At 35.7% G+C, this 20,727-nt stretch overlaps 1 protein-coding gene across 3 annotated transcripts in view; it reads right to left on the bottom strand.

The window, feature by feature from the left end:
• ANTXR2 (ANTXR cell adhesion molecule 2) overlaps positions 1 to 20,727 on the bottom strand; it is a 173,867-nt gene that overhangs the window by 119,137 nt on the left and 34,003 nt on the right. For all 3 annotated transcript variants that reach the window (XM_023737605.1, XM_023737603.1, XM_004383113.2), the window contains 3 exons: positions 5,891 to 5,951; positions 3,131 to 3,229; positions 523 to 592 (listed from right to left, as the gene is read on the bottom strand). In XM_023737605.1, the coding sequence (XP_023593373.1) occupies positions 523 to 592; positions 3,131 to 3,229; positions 5,891 to 5,951 (230 nt within the window). The remainder of the gene's footprint in view (positions 1 to 522; positions 593 to 3,130; positions 3,230 to 5,890; positions 5,952 to 20,727) is intronic.

Here is a 20,727-nt window from a genome sequence, read left to right as displayed (position 1 = left end):
AAATTTTTGAAATGGTATATCTTTGGCTATGTGTATTTTCACCAAAAAAAGGTTGAGAAGTTAGAGGGTTGACATGTTGTGGGGTTGTTAACCAAGTTCATAAAACAATATGTGTACTACTGTTTCATGAGAAACTATTTGTTCTGTAAGCCTTCACCTGAAGTACAATTAAAGATAAAAAATAAAAATAAATAAAAAAAACTCACTTTACAACTATGTGTGTGTGTGTGTGTAAGTTCAATACCCTAAAAGAATAGCTGTGGCTCTACTTATTTATAGTCTCCAACAGTGGTTCTCAAACCCATCTGGATAAATATTTGTAAAACCTTGATGTAATATTTAAGAAACAAGATAAAACAGACTTTACCATTTTCAACCTACGAAGAGTTGACATACTAACTAAAGTGGTTTACTTGTGGTTTACTGTTTAATGCGTATGCTGTACATCAAAATACGACACAATAAAATGTGTATTTTTTACCATTTTCTAATAATTTGTAACCAAAATATTTAAGTACTTACTCTCCAGCTTTATTCAAAGTAGGTGCAGGACAAAGCATAGAGTTAAGCTGCACACTTACTGGTGTTACACCTAGAAAATAAAATACCACTGAATTAACAAAGTGTCTTATGTACTTTGCACAGTTTCATTAATCATATGAAGGGCATGCTGCACACAGAGTTCAAATGTGAAAAATTAGATATATTAGCATAAAAAAAACAAAAAGATACTCATCTAAAGAGAGAGGAGAAGGAAAAGAAACAGAATATGGTAAGAAATTACATGCTCCATTGGTATATAGTATTGGCAAATCATAAATTATGATTTTTCTGACTAGACTAAGTTCACATACAGTTACAAACATTATACAGTTATCATCTTTTTCTCTTCAATTTTGCAAACATTTTATATTTTTAAGAATAAATGATACATATTTTAAAAGTAGAATTTACAAATGGTAAAGTAAGATGAATGCCCATGGGAAAATGACTTAATAAATACATTTTATGTACTAGGTGATTAAATTCCCTTTGAATTTTAATAATACATAAGGAAATATAACCTAGGTATATATATAGTCAGAAAAGTTACATAATCAACTGGATAATCCAAGAACATGAATGAGAAAAAAATTCTGACTCCACTTATATTTTGAGGATATACCGTAATAAATGGAATAACAAACAAGTACACATCAAATATGCTTATATTACAATCAACTGAAACGTAATCAAAAAGAGGTAAATGATTATTTTTATCAAAGATTCTGCAAAAGAATCTTGATCCAAAGGGGGAAGAATGTGGAACAGAATTTAAAATTCTCATTGGAATACAGATTTCTGGAGCCATTGAGGCTTTGAACCCCCAAAACTATCACAATGAGATAATCTTTAAACTTTAAATCTTAAACTGAAACTATCCCCTGAAGTCTTCTTTGAAGGAAAAATAGTTTATCTCAATAAGTAAAGTATGTCTGCCTTGAGCATTGTGCTCTTTTAAAGAATTACCTATGTGAGATCAAATTAATAATAGCAACTCAAAAGGTAAGATGAGAAGCTTAGGGGGCAGCGAGTCTAAGTCAATGGAGGTGGAACAATTCAGAGAAGGAAGGTGAGAATGCACAACTTGAAGAAAGTAATCAATGTCAATAAGTTGTACACATAGCAATTGTTAAAATGATGTATGACTGTGTATATTTTCACCAAAATAAAGAGTTAGATAAAGCTAACTCTTAGATATAGGTCACTTCAAAAGTGTTTTAAACATTGTTACTGATTAAAATTACTTGGTTTTCTTCAATTGTGGAACTGATTACGAAGAAAGTTTGTTACGAACATGGCTTGCCTTACCAAAACAGTGATCTTTATAGGAAAGAGTGGCATTTATGATATTTACCATGCTGAGATCCTCATCACTTTAATTCAACAAACACATATTGAACTCTTACTGTGTATGGCCAAAAGTGTGCCAACTGCAGTCTTTAGTACCATCACATAAACAGCAAAACAGCAGACAAATCTCTTAAAAAATAACACCACCAGCATTACAGTATAAATTCCTAGAGAGTAATATACAACCAGTCCTCCGATTACGAATGAGTTCCGTTCCTAAATCTGTCTTTAAGTGGAATTTGTATGTAAATCGGAACAGTTGGAAACAGTTCATATCTAACATCAGTTAGTCAAACGTTTGTCTTAGTACATAGTATATAGTGTACCTTTCTATGCATAAAAACATTAGAGAAAAACTTCCAGATACACTGAAACATCTTTAACATAATAATACAGTAATAATAATAATAATGTTTTAATTAGGAATCATTGTATGTACCTCGAATTTTTAATATAATAGGCTGTACAAGAGTTGGTTCGTAACTAGGGGTTGTATGTAAGTTGGATGTTCACAACTTGGGGACTGTCTATAATGAGCCGTGAGAAAAACATGTTTTAATGGAGAAACAAAATGTTCAGAAAACTAAGAGCTTTTTTAGAAGGGAGAGTTTTTTCCAAATGAGGATAAAAAGATTTTACTCATCTGCTTTTTTGAAAGTCAGAGCAGCAAAAATAAAACCCTCTTCCATAAATATGATAATTATCAACAAACACTGTGCTGGACAGTCACTGGGGATACAAAAGATCTATAAAGCAAAAAGCCTTATTAGGAAGATACACAAAGAAAACAAATGGCAATAAAATAGGCAATAAGTAGTAGAGTAGTCTGATAGAGTTAGATTTTAAGGCAGGAATCACAAGAAATAAGTCTGGGGAAAGACAATTAGGCAGTTGATGCAGAGTGCAGTCAGGAAAACTGAGTTCAACTATCAGCTCTGTTCAATGTTACCTTTGTGACTCTAGGCAAGTTATTTTACTCTCTCAATCACAAAACCATCATCTGTAAAATGAGGCTACTTAGGCAGGACCCAACATTTATTAAGCTATGAACAAATGTTGCTATCATACAATAGCTACTAAATAATAATTATTACTATTGTATTATCATCGGTACTTCATTTCTTTCTTCTTTGATTAAAAAATGTAATATAGTTAGTTTTAGCTGGAGGGAAAAAACACTTGACTCTGATATGCTATGCAGATATTAAAGTAACATTGAGACTATGAGAAAACCTACTCTTTGTGTATGTTTCATTTACAGTGTACGTGCAGACCACACTGCCATTTCGACTCCCCAACATGAATCCTCTTCCATTCAAAACAATTTGAAATTCCTCTAGAAGTGAAAGAAAAAATAAACATTTTACTCACTTTTTTATAAAGACAACTTGAAACTAAAGTATCAAAGTACACAGACTTAATTTTTTCATACTATTCAGCCAACCAATAACAATGAAGACACAGTTCTATTTCCAAATCCACCTGCTTTTTAGACCCTTTAGGGAAACACAGTGAAGATAACTAATCACTGCCACGTAGAAATGCATTATTTTATTTTTTTAAAACAAAGTGTTTCCCTCATAGTGATCAAGATACTAGAATTGAAGTGTAACCATCATTCCCATCCAGATACTATACAAACCTCCCCAAATTCTATCCTTGGGAAAATAGCAGCAGGAGAGAAACTTCTTTGTTTTTCTCTACCTTCAGGTATTAATGTATGGGAATATAAAGAAAATCAATTATCCCTGTTCTTTGATTCTCAGGATGGTCATGTGTAGTAGTATTTTTTGGGTTTTTGTCTTGTTTTGTTTTTTTTTAACCTATGCTCCCATTACAGAATTCTTCTTTAACAGTTTCTCTGTACTGCTGATCTTGGTTTCATTTTCTTGTACATACAAATTTATAATTCATAGAGGTCATGCATTTTTGGACTACTAATATTCTATGGGCAGGCACTAAAGGAAGTTGATTTAACTTATTTTGCCTTAACTATATAGAAGTCACTAAATGTTAGGGAGTGAAAATGTTGCTAGAAGAAGAGCTAACTGATTAAATATCTTGATAGGCAGGTAACTTCTTGGTGCTTAGCTGCAAGATGTTATATTAACTATTATGTTGTTATTGTTGTTGTTAGGTGCCATCAAGTCAGCTTTGCTTAGTAGAGACCCCACATATAAGAGAACAAAACGTTGTCTGGTCCCGCGCCATCCTCACAATCGTTGCTATGTTTGAGCGCATTGTTGCAGCCACTGTGTCAATCCATCTCCTTGAGGGTCTCTCACTTTTTTGCTGACCCTCTACTTTACCAAGCATGATGTCTTTCTCCAGTAATTTGTCCCTCCTGATGACATGTCCAAAGTAAGCAAGACAAGTTTTGCCATCCTCGAGTCTAAGGAGCATCCTGTCTGTACTTCCTCTGAGACACATTTGTTTGTTCCTCTGGAAGCTCATGGTATAGTCAGTATTCTTTGCCAGCACCATAATTCAGATGCTTTAATTCTTCTTCAGTCTTCCTTTTTCATTGTCCAGCTTTCACATGCATACGAGGCAACTGAAAATACCATGGCTTGAGTCAGGTGCACCTTAGTCATCATCAAAGAGACATCTTCGCTTTTAAAACTTTGAAGAAGTCTTTTGCAGCAGTTTTTCCCCAGTGCAATATGTCATTTTATTTCTTGACGGCTGCTTCTATCAGCCTTGTTTGTTGATCCAAGAAGAATGAAATCCTTGACAAGATCAATTTCTTCATCTTTTATCATGAAATTGTTATTAACTATTTTAACAGTGATTAAATCTTAATCTTCTCATCACCTCCCATCTACCTAAACCAATACATATACAGTAATTAATTATAAAAGAAATATACTGCCATCTTCCTCTCCATTAAATATGTTATGAAAGGAATTTTACTTATAAGTTAAAATAAAGTGCAGATAAAACTTAAAATGGCATTCAATAAAAAGTATGGACTTTGGAGTCAGACAAACAAGGGTCTAATAGGTCAATTACTAATAGCAAGCATTGAGCCTTTCTCTGCCTCAGTTTCCCCATCTGTAAAAATGAGATTATAAAACTATCAAATAGTGTCGTTATAAGGATTACATGGAATTATAAATGCAAGGCACCTAGTATGTGCCCAGCACATAATAGGTAATAGGAGTTTAATAAATAATTGCTACATCTTACCCTTATTTTTCCATTTATTTTTTCTTTGTTATGTCAGAAATGTATTAATCTATACTCTTAGAAAAGGTAATGCTGCTCAGGGATGTTTAGGTATGCTATTTTTCTTTAACATTTCAATAATCATTCACTAGAGAGTCCAGAGAAGCGCAGAGCTCAAAACCATTTGCAAAAGGTTGGGAGGCTCTGTGGCAAATTACACGGTACATTTCCTTCCCCACCAAACCCAGTAATTTCATATTCTAAGTGAAGTCAAGTTAAAAGAACTCCAAGAAGAAATAAAATCGGCTAGAGAGAACCACATCCTCTGGTTAAGGATGGCTTGGAGGTGCTAAAACCTGAGGTCTGCTCTTAGCACAGCTGATGAAGCCACCTGCTTCCTTCCTGCCATCCTCCCATGAGTCACTTCCTTATCTGCCCTGAGCTGGCAGATACTGTACCTTGGCCAGGCTGCCAAAGCATGGGGTTCAAAGTCCATAGATACATGACTCTTTGTATAATCAAATAAAAGGAAAGATTTCATATTTTATTTTACTTGCCATAGGAAAGGTCTCAACTTGTACTAAATATACAGAAGATTCTAAAAGCCTGTCACACAATATGCTCATTATTTAAAATAACACTGCAATCTTAAAAATTTGAATTTAAAATAGAAATATTTCAAGGAATTATTTAAAAATTCTTACAGAAAAAAGATGCCAAAAAAGTTAATTTTGCTATTCTCTTTCCAACATGAGTTTCAAATCATATATTTTAACTAGGAAAAAAAATACAATTTCTTACATGGTATTTTTAAATTCTAAATACTTACCCCCCACACAGACACTTGATGGCCGCAATTCCAGGATTTCGGTACATGATTGATCTAATATCTGGAAAGGAAAAGCCGAAGAACTAGATATAAAATGAAATTATAAAATATAACATGAAGTATAAGATTACAAATAACCTTGAGGTTCTTCCCTTAAATTGCACAGATTGGCAGAGAAAATCTATTAACGATAACATATACTACTTTCAAGTTCTTAGGAAATTTCTGTATTATCTTTCAGAATAGATTCTAAGATTGTACACTCTAGGAATCCTTATTTAATCAAAGTGAATCCAGATAAGCACAAGTACAGTGGGGGCTGTCTCAAAGTGCGGTAGCCCTGAGTATAAAAAGATAGGTGGAAACTTCCTAACAACCATGAAATCAATGCTGACCCTTTAGATCCAGCAAATTAAAGGAAAAAAAAAAAAAAACCCAAAATAAAACAAAACAATTGCTTCTGAGTAGATTCCAACTCATGGTGACCCCCTGTGTGTCAGACTAGAACTGTTCTCCATAGAGTTTTCAATGGATGATTTTTTGGAAGTAGATTGTCAGACCTTTCTTCCAAGGCCCCTCTGGATGAACTCCAAGCTCCCACCTTTAGATTAGCAGCCGAGAGCATTAACTATTTAACCAACCAGGGACACCTATCAGGCAAATAAACCGAACCAACCCATTGCCGTCAGGTTGATTCTGACTCATAGTGACCCTATAGAACAGAGTAGAACTGCCCCATAGTGTCTCCAAGGAGTGGCCAGTGGATTTGAACTGCCAACCTTTCAGTTAGCAGCCAAGCTGTTACCCACTGCACCACCACGGCTCCATCAGGCAAATAGAAGATAGTAAATCAGGCCTCCTGTTTAATAACGCTAATTCAATATGGGTTTTTATTTGCAGGTTCAATATAATAGCAATAAATAAACACTTGTTCATTTGTGGAATTTCAACTCTGTTTCTCAGGCTCAATTCCCATGTATGCTTATTGTTCTTATATGCATCAAATATTACTCCCGCAGGACACAGGCGCCTTGTATGAGCCAAATATTATTGTAAATAAAAGACTTTGTACTCAAGCATCCTCAAAGCACAGGAATAGAATGGCTCTTCTTAGCTTCTTCTGAGAAACAGAAACCACCATACAAGGCACAAGGCTACAACTGGTAAACAACAATGATGAAATGAGCTGCTGGTAATGGACAGAAGAATCCTGTCTTTATTTTTAGAACTGCTCTGCACTACATTACCATAGTCAGACAAATTCCAGAAGATCTTCGAACAACATTCCTTTCTTGATGGAAGTAGAAAACAGATGGTGTGCAGTGGTTTCTAGCATGTCCTATACATAACTAGAGCAAGAAGGAAGGACATTCGCAGGAAATAGAATGCTTCCTGAGATTTCTTTAATAAAAGTGGAAATAAAAATTGTTTGTCCTTAAAATCCAATATGTCAGGCCATGGAATTTTTGCTACTGAGTATGTAACTCTGAAAAGGGTTTATCATTTGTACTTTTCTAGATTATTGCCCAGTGAATCCACTTTTCACAGTAATTGAGGTTTTAGTGATTAGGAAGATTTTGGTCTAGTGATCTAGACTAGTGATCTAGGGATCACTAGATCTTGTGATCTAGTAAGATTTTATACGTGAGAAATTCCAGATTTAACTTCAGAAATGACGAAAGAGAGGGAGAGGTGCCAAGATGGCAAACTAGTCAGATGCATCATGCCATCCCTCTACAGCAAAGACCCAAGAAACCAAGGGAAACAGATGCAGATAACAATCTTGGAAACCTGAACTTCAAAAAGGAAGGACAAAGAATTGAATCAAACACTGACTGGAAGAAAAAATTAAATGAATGCAGCAAAAGAGGAGTGAAATGGAGCGGAGGAGTTCTGCCATCGGACAGAGCTGAACATGGCAATCTTGAAAAAAAGCCAGCAGTGACCCTGGGTGATGAGCACAGGAAGGTAACTTCACAGTAACTTCACAGCATGCCCATAAAAGACAGAGAAACTTTATAAACACATCAATAGAGAAGCAAACTGAGTGGATCATGATCTCAATCTAAGGAAGGAAAACACAGAAAGGAAGACAAGAATTCCAGAGATCCTGCCGTCCACAGAGCAGGGAGGGAACCAGGATCCAGAGTTAGGTATACTCACGAGTGGCGGTGCCTGACCTCTGAGGTGAGTGATGTGCAGGAGGCGGTGGAACAGTGGAGTATCAGAGGAAGGTCCCCCCACCTAATCAGACCCCAGGGGGCCCCACCCTCCTAGAACTTGGTTGGAAGCAGGCCCTGACCACTGGCTACAGCAAACAGGAAGTGCTCAGGCCCCCCCATGTGCTAGCTGAAGGGGCACATGCCCCTTCCGCCTACACTCCTGATCAGAAGCAGCAGACAGTCCCATACCCCTGGCCACCCCACCCAACCAGAGACCATAATATGAGCTCCCCTTACCCCAACCCAGCCCCATCTGCCACCCCCCCACCTACCCGAAGAGAAGTAGTAGGCTCAGTCCTGTGCACTCACCTGACCACCTCCCACACTCACCCTTCAACTTAGACAGCAGCGTTGACCGTGCAACCGCACATGTGCTCGCCCACCACTCACTCCCCTCCCAGCTGGCAAGTGTCAGTGACCTTGTGACTGCTCTGCCCACCTGTTAGCCACTCCCTCCTTCCCTGAACTGGCATGGAGTGGTGTCCACATAACCAGTACCCACCCACCACTCACTCTCCCCGCAGTTGGTAAATGTTGGCGACTGCATGACTGCACTAGTACCCAACTGCCATTCACACCCATCCACCCAGTAAGCAGAGTCTACCACGCAATGGCAAGTTCACTTTCCTGCCACTCACCCTCCCCCCAAGAACCAGCGAGCAGCAGCAACTGTGCAAATGAGCACACACCTGCCCGCCACACATTCTCCCCCACCTGGTGAACAGTGACAAACACATCTCCCATTTCCCACCACACCCACCACACTTGTCCCACCATCCACTTGGTGAATATCACCACCTGCACCTGGACCACTAGATCAATGATAGGTGCTGGCCAATACCCCCCCCCCCAGCCTGCCCTCAGCTGCCCTGCATGCATGATCAGCAAATGGAGAGCCATGCTCACACTCCCAGCCACTGCCCTACTCATTAGGAAACAGATGGTGAATGCCCCGGTGCTGTCAGACTAGTGATCAGAGTAGCATGCCCATGCAGATCACCCAGAAACATCAAAACAAAACAAAACAAGAAATCAGGACCAAGCAAACAAACATATAATTAAATAAATAAACGTAAGAACTCCTTAATGACTCAGAGACAACAGACAATATCAAATCACATAAAGAAGCAGGACAAGAAGGCTCGACCAAGCGATCAAAACAAAGGGCTAGAAAATCTTCCTAAGGAATAAATAATGATGGAACTACCTGATAAGGAATTCAAAAACGTATATATATGATCCTCCAAGAGATCAAGAAAGAGATCAAGGAAAACACAGACAAAACTCTAGAAGAATTCAGGAAATTAATACAAGAACAAAATGTCAAAATAAATAGACAATCAGAAAGCATTAAAAACAGCAACTAGAAATCCGGAAGATTAATGATAAAATCTCAGAAACAGGTAACTCAGTGGAAGGATATATGAGTAGAATTTAATCAATGGAAGACAGAAACAGTGAAATAGAAGACAGATCCCTTGAAACTAATTTTTTTGAGAAACACTCAGAAAAAAGAATGAAGAAAGTCTAAGAGTTATGTGGGACACTATCAAGAGGAATAATTTAGACATGATAGGAATTCTAGAACAGAAGGAGACAAAAAAAAAAAAAACCCACAGAGAAAATCTTTGAAGATTTGCTGGCAGAAAACGTCCCTAACATCATGGAAGATGAGAAGATATCCATCTAAGAAGCTCAACGAACCCCATTCAGGACAGACCCCAAAAGAAAGTCACCGAGACATATTATAATCAAGCTTTCAAAAACCAAAGATAAAGAAAGAATCCTGAGAGCAGCTTGGGAAAGATGAATTGTCACCCACAAAGGGGAACTAATAAGACGAAGCTCTGATTTCTCTGCAGAAACCATGTTGGCAAGAAGGCAATGGGATGACATATATAAATCCCTGAAAGAAAAAAAAAATGCCAATTAAGAACTACATATCCAGTAAAATCGTCTCTCAAATATGATGGTGAAACTAGGATATTTCCAGATAAACAGAAATCAAGGCAATTTGTAAAAAGCAGACCAACTTTACAAACAATATTAAAGGGAGTCCTTCAGACAGAAAACCAGCATCAGACAACAACCTGAGATTAAGACATATGACAAAAATAACCAGATACCAACCAAGACAAATAATTTTCAAAAATAAAGCTGCAAGACTGAAAACAGGGAACCAGAGGTGTCAATCTGTAAACAGTGACAACTTCAAAATAAAAAGGTGGAATAAATGGTGTAGCTACACAACTTCTATATGGAGAGGAAGTCAAGGCGGTATCAAGATATAACAGACTATGCTAAGCTTAGGAAGATAAAGGTAAATTTCAGGGTAACTGCAAAGAAAATTAATAAATCTATTCACCAAAATTAAAAAGAAGAAAAACCAAAAAGACTCAGCAAACACAAAAGGAACAATGAAGGAAATGAAAAGAAAGTCCATAAAAAAAGAACTCAGTACAGAAAAGTAATTAGAACAAAGAAACCATCAACACCACAACAAAAAGCACAACAAAATGACAGTGGTAAATTCATATGTATCAATAAACACACTAAATGTAAATGGGTTAAATGCATCAGTCAAGAAACAGAGAGTAATAAAATGAATTAACAAATGGCACATCAATATGTTGCCTACAAGAGACACACCTTAGACACAAAGATAAAAATAAGCTAAAAATCAAAGAATGGAAAAAATATATCAAGCAAACAATAACCAAAAAAGAGCAGAAATGGCAAAATTAATTTCTGGTAAAATAGACTTTAAACCAAATTGTAACATAAGAGACAAGGAAGGACACTATATAATGATTAAAGTGTCAATCTACCAAAAGGATATAACCATGATAAATATTTACACACACAACAACAGAGTTCCAAATACATAAAACAAACTCTAACAAAATTGAAAGAAGAAATAGACAATTCCATGATAATAAAGGAGACTTTAACACACCACTTTCAAGGAAGGACAGAACAACTAGAAAGGAACTCAACAAAGATATAGAAGATCTAAACATCATAATCGAGCAACCTGACCACATACAAACATACAGAACACTTTACCCAGCAGGAGCACAGTACATGTTCTTCTCCAATGCACATGGATCATTCTCCAGAATAGACCATATTTTAGGCCACAAAGCAAGTCTCGATAAATTTAAAAAAATACTGAAATAATATAAAGCATCTTCTTAAATCACAGTGCTAAAAAATTAGAAATCAGTAACAGGAAGAACAAGGAAAACAAATTAAATACATGGAAACTGAATAACACCTTGCTTAAAAACCATGGGGTAATAGAAGAAATAAAAAAATTCTTAAAATCAAACAAGAATGAAAACACAACATACTAAAACCTTTGGGACACAGCAAATGCAGTGTTCAGAGGTTAATTTATAGCAATAAACACACATATGAAAAAAGAAGAAAGGACCAAACTCAATACCTTAACCCTACAGCTCGAGTAAAAAGAAAAAGAACAGCAAAGGAAGCCCACAGCCACCAGAAGAAAGGACATAATAAAAATGAGAGCAGAAATAAATGAAACAGAAAAACAACAGAAAGAATCAACCAGACTAGAAGTTGGTTCTTTGAAAAGATTGATAAAATCGATAAACCCCTGGCCAAATTGACAAAAGAAAAGAAGGAAAAGATGCAAATAACCCAAATAAGAAATAAGATGGGTGACATGACAATAGAACCCACTGAAATAAAAAGGATTATAACACAACATTATGAAAAATTGCACTCTAACAAATCTGAAAACCGAGAAGAAATGGACAAATTTCAAGAAACACACTTCAACCTAAACTAACACAAACTGAGGTAGAAAATCTGAACAGACCAATAAAAACAGAAGAAATCGAAGAGGTCGCTAAAAAAAAAACCTCCCAATAAAAAAAAGCCTTGCCCCAGACAGCTTCACCGGAGATGATACCAAACATTCAGAGAAGAGTTAACACCAATACAATTCAAACTATTCCAGAACATAGAAAAGGAAGGAATACTCCCAAATTCATTCTATGAAGCCAGCATAACCCTGATACCAAAACCAGGCAAAGACACCACTAAAAAGTAAAATTATAGACCAATATCCTCATGAATTAGATGCAAAAATTCTCAACAAAATTCTAGTCAATAGAATACAACAGCATATCAGAAAAATAATACTTCACAACCACTGGGATTTATACCAGGTATGTAAGGATGGTTCAACTAGAAAATCAATCAATGTAATCCACCACATAAATAAAACAAAGAACAAGAATCACATGATAATCTCAGTTGATGGAGAAAAGACATTTGATAAATTCCAACTACCGCTCTTGATTAAAAACTCTCAGCAAACTAGGAATAGAAGGGAAATTCTTCAATATAATAAAGGACATATATACAAAACCAACAGCCAACATTATTCTCAATGGAGAGAGACTGAAAGCATTCCCTTTGAGAATGAGAACCAGACAAGGATGCACTTTATCACCACTCTTACTCAATATTGTACCAGAAGTTCTAGCTTGGTAAGGAAGAAGTAAAACTATCTCTATTCACAGATGATATGATCATATACAGAGAAAATCCCAGAGACTTCACAAGAAAGCTACTGGAACTAACAGAAAAATTCAGCAAAGTGGCAGGGTACAAGCTCAACATACAAAAATTAGTTGGATTCCTCTATGCCAAAAAAGAGAACTCCAAAAAGGAAATTAGGAAAACAATACCATTTACAATAGCCCTTAAAAAGATAAAACACATAGGAATAAATCTAACTAGAAATGTAAAAGATTTATACAAAGAAAATTATAAAACACTACTGCAAGAAACCAAAAGAGACTTACAGAAATGGAAAAACATATCATGTTTATGGACAGAGGGACTTAACATTGTGAAAAATGTCAATACTACCCAAAGCAATCTACAAATATAATGCAATCCCAATCCCAATTCCAACATCATTCTTTAATGAGATGGAAAAACTAATCACCAACTTCATATGGAAAGGAAAGAGGCCCTGGATAAGCAAAGCATTATTGAAGAAGAACAACGTAGGAGGCTTCACACTCCCCGAAATCAGAACCTACTATACAGCCGTGGTAGTCAACACTGACACATACACTCATGAAACAGAACTGAGAACCCAAAAGCAAATCCATCCCCCTATGCACAGCTGACCTTCGACAAAGGGTCAAAGTCCATTAAATGGGAAAGAGTTGCTTTAATAAATGGTGCTGGTAAAACTGGGTATCTATTTGCAGAAAAATGAAACAGATGCATACCCCACACCATACAAAAAAACAAACTGAAAATGGATCAAAGACCTAAATGCAAAACCTAGAACTATAAAGATCATGGAAGAAAAAATAAGAACAATGCTAGGGGCCCTAATGTATGGCATAAATAGAATACAAAACAAAATGAAAAATGCACAAACAGCACAAGATAAACGAGATAACTGGGAGCTCCTAAAAATTAAACATTAGTTCATCAAAAGACTTTAGCAAAAGTGAAAACAGAACCTACAGACTGGGAAAAAAATCTTTAGCTGTGACATATCTGACAAGGGTCTGATCTCTAAAATTTATAGAAAACTTCAACACTTCAACAACAAAAAGACAATCCACTTAAAAAATGGGCAAAGGACTGAACAAACATTTCACCAAAGAAGACATTCAGGCAGCTAACAAATACATTAAGAGATGCTTGTGATCATTAGCCATTAAAGAAATGCAAATCAAAACTACAATGAAATACCATCTCATCCGAGCAGTAACGGCACAACGGCACAACAACAAATGCTGGCAAGGTTGTGGGGAGACTGGAACTCTTATACATTGTTGGTGGGTACGTAAAATGGTACAACTACTATGGAAAACAGTATAGCACTTCCTTAAAATGCTAGAAATAGAAATACCCTATAATCCAGTCATCCCACTTCTAAGTATATACCCTAGAGAAACAAGAGCTGTGACAAGAATAGACATATGCACGGCCATGTTCATTGCAGCATTATTCACCATAGCAAAAAGTTAGAAACAACCTAAGTGCCCATCAACGGATGAATGGATAAACAAAATGTGGTACATACACACAATGGAATACTAAGCAATGATAAAGGATAATGATGAATTCATGGAACATCTCACAACATGGATGAATTTGGAGGACATTACGCTGAGGAAATAAGCCCATCACCCTATGCTTAGGGTTTTCTCTCTTTTTAGTTTCCCTATTGTCTTACTTTATTATTGCTTTCTTTCTCAATTTGTTTTATACAGATGAAACATTTGTACTTTCTCCTTCTGGAGAAAGCCATACTAGAATGATAAGCTACCAGAGGCCCTAACTCTGGTTTGGGGCCACAACAAACAATCAGAAAATTAGAAACAAACCGTGTTTAGAAAACAATTAATTAGATATTTGAAACTTGAATATTTTTTTTCATAAAAGTAATTAGTTAATGGAATTTAGTTTTCATAGTTTTAAAACTTCAGAACTACCACAAGCCCTGGAAACAAAAAGGGCATTCAGAATCAGCAGGCAGAAGAATTTTTTTTCTCTATTTTTTTCTGGATGGGGAGCTGACTTTGTTCTATGTATGAAAAGCGAGTTTTTAGCCCTTTTCTCAGTCATTGTCTCATCTAAGTTGCTAGACACACATTGGTTCCTCCTCCTTTCCTAAAAAAAAATCACTATCCAGGTTTGCCCTACCTCCCAAAATACTGCATTTTAATATAGCTGTTCTCATTTCATGAACTCATTCACACTAATATAGGACAAACTGGTGTCCCTTCAAAACACCTGGATAGTATTACAACCTCAAAAAGATGTTTATTGAACCATGAACAACCCTATAGGTAGAATTTCAGACAGTATAACAATGTAACTCAAGAAATACAAGCAACATGAGAGAAAATGTTTTCTAAGGTAGGACGCCAACATTAGAAAATAACTCTGCCTCTGTGTCTGCCTGAGGAATGTTCCCCTATTGTTCTTTTCTTATTTCTTTGCCTCATATACTTGTGAATCACAGGTGTCTAAAACTTATTTAATCTTGAGTAGTACCCACAGAAGGATGAAAAATAAAGGTATGAACTCTGAGAAGGGAGAGGTATAGATAGAGTAGTTCTCATATACTCAAGATTTGTAAGCCTTGGGTTTGTAAATCAGTGAAACAGGATAATAGAAAAGAGGTTAAAATATTTCTAATTCTAAAATCTGTGCTAAAATTCTAAATCCCAGCATGCTGGCCTAAATGCCTAAATTTTTAATCTCTATAATAACAGTCTGTATACTTTCTCATTATTGAAACTTTTTGTACTATTTAAAACGTGTTTGTCTTGAATACCTCCTTTAAAATGTACGATAAAAGGCCCGTCAAGTATTAACATAAGAAATTCAAATCCAATTATTTCCCCACTTCTGAATTGTTTGGGATAAAACTTCTGATGGGACAATACCACTCACCCCTCGCAAACTGTTGTTAGCTGCCTTGGAGCGGGGGACCCTATACACAATGGGATTGGACCACAGGGCTTTCATTGGCTGATTTTCTGAAGTAGATCACCAGGCTTTTCTTCCTAGTCCATCTTACTCTGGAAGCTCCACTGAAACCTTTCAGCAGCACAACAACATGCCAGCCTCCACTGACGTGAGTAGTGGCTGCACTTGAGGTGCATTGTCCGGGAATCGAACCTCGGTCTTTTGCATGGAAGGCAAGAATTCTACCACTGAACAACCACTGCCTTCTCTTTGCAAATTAGAAGTATTTTCTGTTGCTTCTGACTGACTGTATACAGTTCTGATGCTTTATTTGTACAATTCTGATCATCAGACTACTCTCAATAGTTGCGTGAACACTGCAAATACTCATTTCATGGGATTTCTCTATTTGGCAAGGGAGGAGAGTAGAATAAAGGAAAGTTGTTTTTGCCTCCCTCCAGGTAAGTTTCTGGTTAGCAGTAAGCCCGGATGCAGCCTAAGGAGCCAGCTGTGACAGAACTGCCTGCTGGCCTCCTTTGAGATTACAGATGTTTGGCAAGACATGAAAGTGGATTCCATTGTGTGGGCCCTTCTCTGCAGCTAGACTTGAACGAGGTATCAGAATGGTATTTTGCCCTGAATACTTCAGGCATGTTCCAAATTAATTGGGAGTGAGACTACATCCAGTGTAATACGGTCAGGTTCAGGATTTCACCGTAGGCCAAATTTCCATACTAGGTAACAAGTGGCAGACATGCACCCTGGAGCCAGAATTGGTGAGGTTTGCAGAAATTTGAAAATCATTACTAATTTCACTCATGCATGGGAAAGCTGGACACTGAAAAAAGAAGACTGAAGAATTAACATATTCGAATTGTGGTGTTGGCAAAGAATATTTAATATACCATGGACTGCCGGAAGAAGGAATAAATTAGTCTCGGAGGAAATACAGCCAGAATGCTCCTTAGAAACAAGAATGGTGAGGCTTGGTCTGATCTACTTTTGACACATCATATCAGGAAGGACAATCACTGTAGAAGGACACCATGCTTGGTAAGGTAGGTCAGTGCAAAAGAGGGAGACCCTCAACAAGATGGATTACAACAAGGGGATCAATCATAGCAACAACTATGAGGATGGATTACAACAAGGGGATCAATCATAGCAACAACTATGAGGATGGCACAGGACCAGGCAGTGTCTCGTTCTATTATACATAAGGTTGCTATGAGTAGGAGCCAACTTGAAGGCCCCTAGAAACAATAACACCAACACTAATTCATAGACACAACTATTCCAAGAACCCCAGCGGTTACAAATATTTTTTATCTTGTTTGGTTATAGGCTCACAATTAAGTCTTTATAATTATTTAATAATAGCCAGAGAAAGTGAAGATATTGTCAAGGGAAGATCTATAGCAGAAATAACCAGAGAGTAACAGAAGATAAAAGTTTTGTGAGAACCCTGAGTTGATTTCTTCTTTCTTAGAGATTTTAAGATACATACTGAACCATATTTTGATTAATATTTTATAAGTTACTTAACATGTTTACATAATGGACACATGTTATAATAACAAATATGGGACAAGAGCTATATCATCTGCAAGAAGTAGCAAAAGCTTTATTATAGCTTGAAAAATACATACAATGGCCATATCTGTGACCTTTTCTTCTTTTGGCATTTTGAATAAAATGGGATTAATTGATGGAGAGTTGTAGTTGGGATATATCTAAGATAAAACTTGACATGGAATAAAGTAAGACAGAGAAGAAGTCAAGTTATTATTTGGGATCTATGGTGTCTTTGAAGTTCATGTTGAATTTGAAAGAAACATCTAGGATGTGTTGTTAGTTGAATCCGCTCTGACTCATGGTGCCCTTCTGTATAACAGAATAAAACATTGCCTAGTCCTGTGCCATCCTCACAATTGTTGTTATGTTTGAGCCTCATCTAGGAACTAAGGCTTATGATTTGGAGATCAAGACTCCAGTTATTTCTTTGTTGGTTTAGTTCGCTGGTTGGTTGGTTTCTGTTTTGTTTTGTTTTTTTTTAAAAAAAAGCACTTCCTATAACTAATGTAAGCCAAGACATTTAAAAACCCATACATTTCCCAATTTCTAAATGATAGTTGGAATAATACTACATTTGGAAAATAAAAGAGAGTCCATTCTATAATAAATTAAATATATTTTAAGTGAATAACAAAACCATGTATATAAAATCCAATCTAAAAAATATATAGCAAAATACATTATAAACAGCAGCTACTCAATTAATATTTACTGAATTTAAATGAAAAGTAAATGTAAGACTTTTCAATAAAAAGTATGAGCATTTTGACTATAAAACAAATAGGCTATATAACGCTAAGCAGTTAAGTATATAATAATGTATAGAGCTTAATGAGAAGCTACTTGAATTAATCAAATCTCATCTTTAGCTACACTCAATGACAAGAAAACCCCTTTGGATGAATTCACATTGTGGTAGTCAACGGCACCGATTAGGCCTTGGATCTAAAAAAAATAATAACAACAACACAAAAAACAAAAAAAGGAACAATAAAAACAACACAAGTAATGTGAATTTACAATATGTATCTTTTAAAACAGGGCCAACTCTAAATAGGATGTCTGAAAAGAGGAAAAATATATTAAATTCTACTCAATAGTTACCTTTGTGATCTCATTTTCTAAGGTCAAATCCAGGTGAAATGGCTTTTCTCCAAAACATGGATTATTTTATTACACTTAAATTCACATATGCTACCCAAACATCTCCAACATTTTTACAACTCTATTAAAAATTCTAAATAGTCATCCCAGCAATAATTTTCTAACACTGACATTTGGTAAATAACATTGCTGACAACAGATGATTACAGATACTTTACAAGCATTCTAGGAGCATCCTTAAATTAGAGAGAGACTCCTAATTTCCATGGCATACAGCATGCCGGAAAATATCAGTAAGTAAGGATAATAATAAAGTAAAAAAAGTAAGCGTTTCTTTCTGACTCATTGAGCTTTAATTACCACAGGAATTCATCCCAAATATGAAGGATTCCAAGTTTAAGTCTCAGAAGGAAAAATCATGAAGCAGCATTAGCTCTAATGGTCCCACCAAAATGTAGTGCTAGAAATTAGCCATCTATGTAAAATAAAATAAGCAGCAAAAAAACCACTGAAATGATATTTCTCACGATCTTTTCTTGTTTACTTTTTACCTTTCAGTACTCAGTATGCAATTTTTGTTTTCTCCCTGGCTGCTAAACAACCCAATCAGACGTACTTTTCTCTTAGAGGCAATACTTCAGTTAAAAACATTTAGTTTGCAATCATATGTTTTGACTGAGCTCATTCTTTAAAAATGCTTAGAGCTTCAAAACACCAGTTGCTCAATGCAGCTTGCACCCACACTGACCCATTTCTAAATACGGATTATCTCTTCTTTTGCAAGAAAGTGAGTAATATAAGCACAAATGACAAATTTATAAACAAACTTTTACTCGAACAATTGTGGATAAAAAAATGTAAAAATATAAGTCGTAATCATTTCCTTTTTCTCATCCCAGCTCAAAACAAAACAGATGCATAGTTTCATTATACTGTTGGTGAAAATAACAACAAAAAATGACATTTAGGTTCCTCAGCATCTCACAACTGCAATTAAGTCATATCAGATCGTATTACCAGGTCTTCCTTTCTCACTGTAACATACAAAAATGTCAAAAATAAATTTTGATTTGAAACAAAAGTTCATCTGCCTCTGTTTTTTTTTTTCCATCTTTTCTTTTGGTTGGCAGAAACTCAGAATAATCATTTCTTAAAGGATGAATAGATTTTATATTACAAGTATTTTGGAAATTGGGGATAAAGTAACAATAAATGGACAATTTGTTTCAGAACCTAAAAGAACTGAGTTCCAGTATATATTTATTCTATTTTCCCACTCTCCTACTAACTAAAACATGAAATAGATTTGCCAAGCATTCTAAGTCTATATTTGTTCACTTGATTTGTCACAAATCTAGAGTGCAAATAAAATGATTCTCTGTGCAACAGAAATTAAAACAGTTTCATCAATTTTTCTATAAATTTTCCAATCAAATACTTATGCCTAAAAACTATAAGCTCATAAATCAGGAGTATCATATCCAACTTTGTAACCCAGCACCCAGAAATGTATCTTGAGCATAGCAAATATTCAATAAATGCTTTTGAATAAATAAGAAATGAATATATTTTTTAAAATGAGATATAACTCAGAAATTATTCATTCTCCAACTGAATTTATATTGATGTCGATTTGACCATAAAAGTTGACCACTTTCCCCCTTTTTTCAACGTTCTTCTAGAGAATTGAATCTACTTTCAAGAATAGGTGAACTTCTTAAGTTCATCTTCTTTTGTAGCCAAACAGGTTAACCCTAGAGGTTCTAAGAAATAAAAATTTGTCATTTAATTAGAGTCTTGTGCAGTTAAGTAGCTTGGCTACTAACTAAAAGGTTGGAGATTCAAGTCCACCAAAAGGCACCTTGGAAGAAAGGCCTAATGATCTACTTCCAAAGAATCAGCCCTGAAAATACTACAGAACATAGTTCTGCTCAGATACACACGGGCTCACCATGAGTCAGAGTCCAGGGCAACTGGTTTGGTTTACATAACAAAATGCCATCAGTTTAGCTTCCTCACAAAATGTCACAAAGATGTGATTATTTATTCAAAGTGGATTTGATTTCCTTAAACTATAATCCCAACCAAATAAAGAAAAAAAAAAGAATTTATTATTACGCAAGGGGCAATGAATGTCAAAATATGATTATAAAAAATCAGTTAATAAAATGGTTAAAGTTTCCATTTAATTTTTGAGTTAAGTGAATTTAGAACTGCCCCACAGGGTTTCCAAGGAGTAGCTGGTGGATTTGAACTGCTATCCTTTTGGTTAGCAGCCGAACTCTTAACCACTGCACCACCAGGATCCAGTGTGAAATAAGCAGCGACTATTTACCTAACACTATAGTAAGCACTAGGCATAAAAAGGGAGTAAATTACTGTCCCAACCCTTTACTAGTAATATGAAACATGTTGTAATGAACTACCTCAATTGTATTCAGCACTAAACATTGC

This window comes from Trichechus manatus, unplaced genomic scaffold (assembly GCF_000243295.1).
Source record: "Trichechus manatus latirostris isolate Lorelei unplaced genomic scaffold, TriManLat1.0 scaffold00105, whole genome shotgun sequence".
Classification (NCBI taxonomy): Eukaryota; Metazoa; Chordata; class Mammalia; order Sirenia; family Trichechidae; genus Trichechus; species Trichechus manatus.
Note: the sequence above shows the minus strand (reverse complement) of the source record. Positions and strands in the feature narration are given on the sequence as shown.